The sequence below is a fragment of the Bidens hawaiensis genome, unplaced genomic scaffold (assembly GCF_021521415.1).
Source record: "Bidens hawaiensis isolate Kalapana, Puna unplaced genomic scaffold, B.hawaiensis_p1.1 tig00026042_1, whole genome shotgun sequence".
NCBI classification, from domain to species: domain Eukaryota; kingdom Viridiplantae; phylum Streptophyta; class Magnoliopsida; order Asterales; family Asteraceae; genus Bidens; species Bidens hawaiensis.
In genome coordinates, this window is record NW_027494197.1 from 149926 (window position 1) to 157617 (window position 7692).

At 35.3% G+C, this 7692-nt stretch overlaps 1 protein-coding gene across 1 annotated transcript; it reads right to left on the reverse strand.

Moving 5' to 3' along the window:
• Window positions 1-1205: 1205 nt before the first annotated feature.
• Window positions 1206-6530, reverse strand: LOC143572839 (polyadenylation and cleavage factor homolog 4-like). The gene is made up of 7 exons (XM_077057887.1): window positions 5913-6530; window positions 5333-5434; window positions 4717-4965; window positions 3699-3815; window positions 3298-3633; window positions 1822-2862; window positions 1206-1518 (listed from the first exon to the last, which is right to left on the reverse strand). The coding sequence occupies exons 1-7, from the start codon at window positions 6252-6254 to the stop codon at window positions 1507-1509; spliced, it is 2199 nt and encodes a 732-aa protein (XP_076914002.1). The 5' UTR covers window positions 6255-6530; the 3' UTR covers window positions 1206-1506.
• Window positions 6531-7692: the final 1162 nt, after the last annotated feature.

Below are 7692 nucleotides of genomic sequence, written 5' to 3' on the forward strand. Positions count from 1 at the left end.
ATTTTCCTTTTAAATATAATATCACTATCGTATGTATTTTGTTAGGTCGTTTGTGTGTGGCGCGGTAACTTTATAACTACCTAGTGTGTATGACACGAAACAAATGATGTCTGCTAGGTTTTTAAATGATTAGACCGATGTGCATTATCTAATGCAATTATGAAATGTAATTATGTTTAATTCTCGTTTAAGGTATTTACTTTACTCGTTTAAAGTATTTATATTAATTCAGTTTTTAGAACACATTTAAATGAATAATATCAAAACACGTCGTCTAAAAATAACTTAAAATGTCTTGCATAAACATCGCTAGAGCCATCGGTTTCTCATATCAACGTTAAACACCACTGGAAAAATGATTAACGTTATACACTACCATCATTCCACCACCAAACTGACAATTTCTCATATTATACTTAATTTAAGGTGAGAGGGGCACCCTTGGCCACCCTCAAATCAGGTATGGTGCCCCAATTGGGTAACACCGCTGCCTTCAATTTAGGGTAGTTAGAGAAAGAAACCAATTTATATAAACCGAAAAAAGGAGGGGTACTTGGGGTATGATTATTATTTAAATGGTTTTTGGGTAATAGATAGTATAAATGACATGACTGTGTGGGATTGATGGGTTTTTAAGTACCTGAGGTAGCACCCCTCTCACTCTTGATGATTTGGACTAAAACGACAAGAAAATGATACCACAAGGACATAAACGGCTAAAAAAAAGTTGGACAAAAATAACAATAGTGAGCAAACGACAGGAACAATTTACTCAAAAAAAAATTATTGTTAACAGGTCGTATTAGTTTCAACCTACAACAAATACATGTACGGTTTGGTTCATGTGACAAAATCTTCAAGGTTCGGTTCAACAGGCCAAGTGGCTAGCTCGCAATCGCTACCAGTTTAACATCTCGAGACTAGTGATGATACAGGAATCGTGGACTATTCAAATTCATTAATATAGTCCTTAAGGAATGAAAAAACAAAAATACAATCACCACCATTAAAGATCTAAAGTTCATTAATGTATAGCACATCTCAACTACTAAAATAGCAAATTCAATCAAAACACAAACCAAAACATTAATTTTCCATGTCTTCAGCAACTGAAATAAATTACACGCTGCTTTCTCTCTCACTCTGCAACTTCGGCCTGTTTTTTGCTTTTGAAAGCTAAGAACTTCGAATTATAAAGTTAAATAAAAAAAAGTAAACGACCGAGATAAACAAGCAGCAAGTAAATAATACTAAGTAAAAATATGGTGCAAGACCATATGGGATGTATTAATTTTCTTTCTATCAAAGGTTGACCGAAAAACAATTAAAAAAAGTAAAATTAAAAAAATTGACGATCCATGTTTTTCCACTTTCCAGCATTGACACTAAGTTTGAAGGTGCTCACTGATAATAACTTAAGAATGTATCAGCAACCAAATACCAAACCTGGTTTTACTCACTTTCGGCTTCATCATATGATCGCCCACTTGATTTCACTTAAAAGCATTACTTGCCTTCCTGAAAGTCAAAAACAATATATGATACCAAAGTTACAATAACTGCCCAAAGTATATCTTTATTGCTAAAAAGCATTCTAAATCATTTTATTTTAAAATAAATATATTTTAAATCATCTATACTGCAGAAGCCAGGGGTGTGCATGGATCGGTTTTGGGCTCAAACTGAACCAAAAACCAAAAATTCAGTATTTGAGTTTTTGAAAACCATTTGGTTTTGCTTTTTCCGGTTTTAATTACATGCAAAACCAAAATCGAGCCACTAGTTATTTCAGGGGTGTTTATAGAATGGAACAATACTTACTCTTTCGACATCACTAAGCAATCCCAAATCAGAAAGAGAATTTTCTGATACACAATGTGCATGCACTATGGGCCCGTAAGTATTACCAATATCCCCGTCTTCGATGTTAAGATACACAGCTCTTCTAAACATCCATTTACCCGATTCTTGGAAATAAAAGTCATCAAACACCTCACCACACAACACGCACGCGCACTGACTTTCATCAGCAACAACCATCTGCTCACCATCAATCAGCACGGGACCCATAATCTGATCACCAGACCGCATTTCAAGCTTCCCATTAACCCAATCTTCAGAACTTGTGAACCACCTCCTCGATGATTTATTGAGCGTGTTCAATTCAGGGTCATTAAGTGTATGCCACTCGATGTGTCGGTCAAACCGTTCCATAAGTTTAAACCGTAACCCGCATATGTGACACTGGTGTGGAAGTTCATCGATGATGAGTTGACTTATTACAGCGGTATGCGACCTCCGAATCACATCAGGCTTAAATTCAAACCCAATAACACTTTTTACATCTTCGGTGGGAGATGGGTCGTCCTTACTAAGAGGTGACTTCCTCTTTTCTGGTGCAGGTCCTTTGTGAGGGGTATTTTCATCTTTTTGTATTTTTTCGTCAGATGGAGGGTCAGGCTTTGATGCAGAAATCCAGCCTTTGGCAACCAGTGTACTCAAAATACTCGTGACAGGTGGCAAGTCTGCTTGAGTGGCCTCATGCTTTTTAGTATGTGAATGCAGCAGGTCCCGTGTTTTTTGAGAACCATCGGTGTGGAAAGAATCTTGAGAAGAATGACTAGCAGGTCCTGTGTTTTTCTGTCCCCGAGATACAGTGGGTTTATTATCTTGGGCAGTAATATTACTCAGTATTCTACTTGAATGAATCGGGATCGAGGGTGCAGGAGTGTGTCGTTGCGGGCCCGTTACTGCACTTGGAGGAAACCCATCTAGACTCGAGGGCTTTAAGATAGATTTAACCAATGTGGATACCCCGTTGGCAGATAAACCCTGTGATTTTTGGAAACGATTCTCAAAACCCTACAAAGTTCAAATACAGATCATCAGTTTCGAGTTTTACATGTGTTTATCATATATAGACATGCCTCGTTCGTCCATTTATGTTCATGAGCGTTAGTTTAAGTTCGTTCGTTTTATATATTCATTTAAAAGACGTAGACCCATTACAATTCAGTTTAGTTTTATGAAATTAAAACATCACCTCTTACAACTTGCTCTAGTTGTATAAAAATTTTAGAGCCGGCATATTGATGTTTACGTTTGTTTCTAATAGGTGTTCGCTCGGTTATGTTAGTTCATCCGTGTTCAACTAAGTTCATTCTCTTACGTTCGTGAACCGTTCACGAATAACAAACAAACATACACGAGCACGAAAACCTCATCTGTTTCTGTTTGTTCAGTTAAAGTTAAATAAATGAACATGATCATGCTCCATTCTATTTTCTTAATGCTTACCGTCTTTTCAGGCTCAGGGGGTGACCTCGGGTCCCGCTTTGAGCTACCATCGGATTTAACAGAATTCGGTAACCGTGAGTTCATACCACCCCACACGTATTCTTCTTCATCTGAATTCTTCCAGCTCCTATTTAACTGACCAAATTTCTTAACTGCAATATAATTTGCAGGCTGCAATTTGCCATCTGCATTTGCAGGTTTCTTGGTTGAGGAATTAGGGTTTTCACACTTCGTGGAAAAGCCATTTCTATTATTGTCAAATCCCTTTTCATTAAATATTTCACGTTCATTCTCACGAATACTGCCCTCCACGCTACTTTGTGCCTGCTGAATGTTCTGCATATTTACTATTTCTTTAGCCAATTTATAAAATTTAAAAATTTTAACTAGCATACATTTACCTTGAGGCGAGAGTTTGTGTGGGCCCTCATAGAAGTAATATTGGCTGATGTTCTGTCTTGACTATTAATATCCTCCGGTGTGTTAATCAGCTTTGTGTCAATAGTTGGAACTTTTGCCTTCACGTTGTTCAAAAAAGAGGATAAAAGGTCAACTTGTATAATGAACATTATAATAAAAGTGTACTTGTTTTTCAATCGTTCCTACTTAATTCTTGTTTAAATTAGTAGATCAACAAACCATGTTGATATTGAAAAACGAGTGATATAAATAATTATGAGTGTGCATTAACCTAATTTATGAATTCTCACTTTATATTTTGAACGTTAATTTATAAAATTTAATACATTAATTAACAAAAAGAATCATTTCAAGCCCATATGGTAAAACTGAAAATGAAAAAACAAATGTATTTATAGCCTTACTGGACAGCAAAACGGTTGTCTTACAGGAATACAGGTTCACAAGTCAGACCGTTTGGAAAGAATTTCAGAACCAGATGGCGTCATTTAATAATGTACAACATATATTTGGGTGTGTTTGTGTGCATATATATAATACAAAAGAAGATACTATAATACTGTATTGCAATTTTAATATAATATTAAGACTTGTACAAATAAAATGTGGAACCTCGAGCAATGAATGACTCATAAAATGAGATTTTGAAGGAAAGAAAAATAAAAATATATATATAAATCCGGTTGACCATCCAGTCTGGTTCAACTGGTTCACTGATCCTATCGATAACTGGCCAGGTCAAATAAGGAACGGTTAAATAGACAAACCAAACCAAACCAATTCTATGATCGGTTACCGGTCTATCCTGTCCGGTCATGAAAACAATGAAAAAACACCGAAACCGAACAGTTTCCAAAAACTCAAAAACCGAATTTCAATTTTGGTTCGGTTTGGGTTGGTTTTGGGCTCCAACCCAACCATGCACACTCCTGAAAATAGTAGATGATACCGATGCAAAACAGAAAAAAGTAAGATTTTCCAAGAAAAAGAGCCCCTTACCATACTCGACTGTTGAAGTTTCTGTCTAGCCTCCAAATACTCGGGATTCACATGAATACTTCGAGCAGGGCGTTGAGATTGCGAGTCAGGTTCTAAAGAAGATGATATGTTTGCAGCTGATTGAAAACCAAGAGCTCTCTCAATAAGTTGTAGTGATTGAGGCGGAAATACACCTTTCCAAGTACCGAAAAGATGGCGCATTCCGGAACGTACAACTGAATCAACCTGTTTATATGCCTTGCAGAAAACCTAAAAGACCCACCCAAGGGAGCAACTAACCAGTGATAATTAATATCCATAGCACTTAACAGAATATTTGAAGATAGCATACATTATTGAACAAAAGTATCATTTTAAATGGTAACTAAACTGTTCACTAATGTTCAAGCATTCATTTAACCGGATCAAGAAGTGTAGAAGAAATGCTGATACTTAAGCAGAAGTTCCATTTATGTAACCGTAAGTATACATCAGAAAGATACAAAACTAAAGAAAATAATGACTTTATCTTTATTTTCCTAACCTTCAATAAATTTTTCATGTAGAGGACTAACAAAACTGCTTGAACTAATTGATTAACATAGTTAAAGGCACTTCTGGTGACTAAAACTCTAACCTCAGGTAGTCTGGCAGCAAAGTATCTGATGTAATCTCTGCCAATATTCTTCACAATACTGTCGAGAAGGTATAGTGATGGCAGCTTTTGATCACTCGGGATCTAAAAACAGTTTTTCCAAGTCAGCAACAAATACAAATATTAAAAGCTTTTCATCAAGACAAAGAAGTTAAACAAGAGAAATTTGTAACTTGCAACAGTAAGATAGCAACAACATATATTAAAAAAAAAAAAACATCAACATATTATAATAAACCACAAAAGACCAGCATATATATATCTATTTTTCTTTATATACAAAGCCCTTTAAGCTTTGAAATTCATCCTAAAAATATTGACATAGACCATGTTCGGTTGATTTGGCTCTGGTAACCAATCACATCACATCAACAATAAGAACATAACCTTCTCATTCACACACATTTGCACTAAACCAACTGTGTCTCATATACTCATAAAAGCACCAACTTAGTTTAAAATTGAAATCCATATACATCATTATCAACCATTTACAAATGAATATATTTTCATTCAGTGAACAAAATAATATCATTTGATGACTGTATGACACTAATCCTACCTCAAGAATATTAGTGCAGATAGCAGCAGCTATATCTTTAGCAGCCTGCACATTCTCTCCAGCAATAATCGTCAAATTCGTAATAATCGGCTTCGAGTTAAACGTCAGCTCCGCCAACGCCGTCATGTACTGATCCACCAGCTCCTGATGCTGCAGCTGCAACTGCGATAACGCCTGCGGATGATAACCTCCTCCACTGTTTTCTAAATCTCTCTCTCTCTCGGCACTCTGCCGGAACCCTGCCGCCACCAGCCTACCGTTGTTATTATTAAGTCTCGGTTTCTTCATATCTCTAGATGATCTATCAAATTGCCTACCTCTAGAACTACTATCCATCTCCATTATTTCAATTTCCACAAAATCAAATCAAAGAAAAACATACAAAACAGCTGATTATTATTATTCTATACAAATTGGAAAAGGAAACCCTAACCCTAGGAATTGGGGATTACAATACGTGAACAATACAAACAAACATAAAAAAGAAAAGGTTAAATCGGATGTGAAATTGAATCAATTAGACGATTGATGAAGGATAAAATCGTCATCTTCTTCGTCGTCATGCGATGTTGGTGATTTGAAGCTAGTTATCTCGTGTGCGTCTGGTTTGTGTCGGAACGATATTATGTGGATATAAACAGGAAACAAGTACAAACCCAAGCTTGGCCCATACTGTTTGACCTAATATCGGTTACTTTTTAGGTTTTCGGTTTATTCGGTTTAGGATTTTTATTTGGTTGTTACTGAAACCGAATCGAATAACCAAATTCAACTCCCCAAATATGTTAGCCGAGTAAGTAAATCTCTTTATCGGTTTAAATGGTTTATTCTGTGAATCGGAGTTTGAATTTTGTAAAACCGGAAGACGAATTGGTTAATAGGTTATAGACTAATAAATGTTGTAAGAATATGTTTCGATTTTTCAAATTGGATTTTTGGTTTAATAAGTTTCAAACCGAATAATGAACACCCCTACATAACCCAACATGCAATGCTAAAACTCGAGATGCTTAGGACATGTATTTATGATTGTGATCGGATGTAATGTAACTCAGTGGCGGACCCATGATTATTTTCCATTGGGGTTTGAATTCTCTTAGGGTCGATTGTCTATCACTAACTCACTAAGTATTAATTTTTTCGGTTTGGGGTAGGTCTGGTCACATGATAAAAAGACGAAGACAGATTTATATATAATGGGTTTTGACTCTTGACATAATCGTATGTTTATAAATTTAAACTCAAATCAACCAATAGCATATATAATAATGGGTTCGAAGTCTAAACAGAATCGTCAATTTTTCATGCAAATTTATATTTTTGGCATTTTTTTAAAATCGAGTTTTCGGTTTTGATTTGTTTTTAGCCCAAAACCGGCCTATTCACGTGTGTATAACCGGTAGAAGTAGGCATCTAAATCGTCGATTGAATTTTTATTTGAAAAGTCAACTTGTAGATACGTTAGTTAACAAAAACGTCGTTTTTTTAAATGGTTAGTTTTCAAACTTGAAAGTGAGTGAGTTAAATAGTTTGATTGTTTAAATTTGTATTAGGTGTTTGGACTTAGAATGAGCTCATTTGTGTGATTGTGTAAAATGGGTTTAGTTGTTTCATATTTATTTGTTAACTAGTTCATAATATGTTTATATAATTACTAGGTTATGTACCCGTCTGCAACACGGGTTTGGATATTTAAATTTATTCAAACAACTACACATTTTGAAATACAACATATATGTTAAATACTGTCAATTTTGACTAAATATCAACTTTGATTACA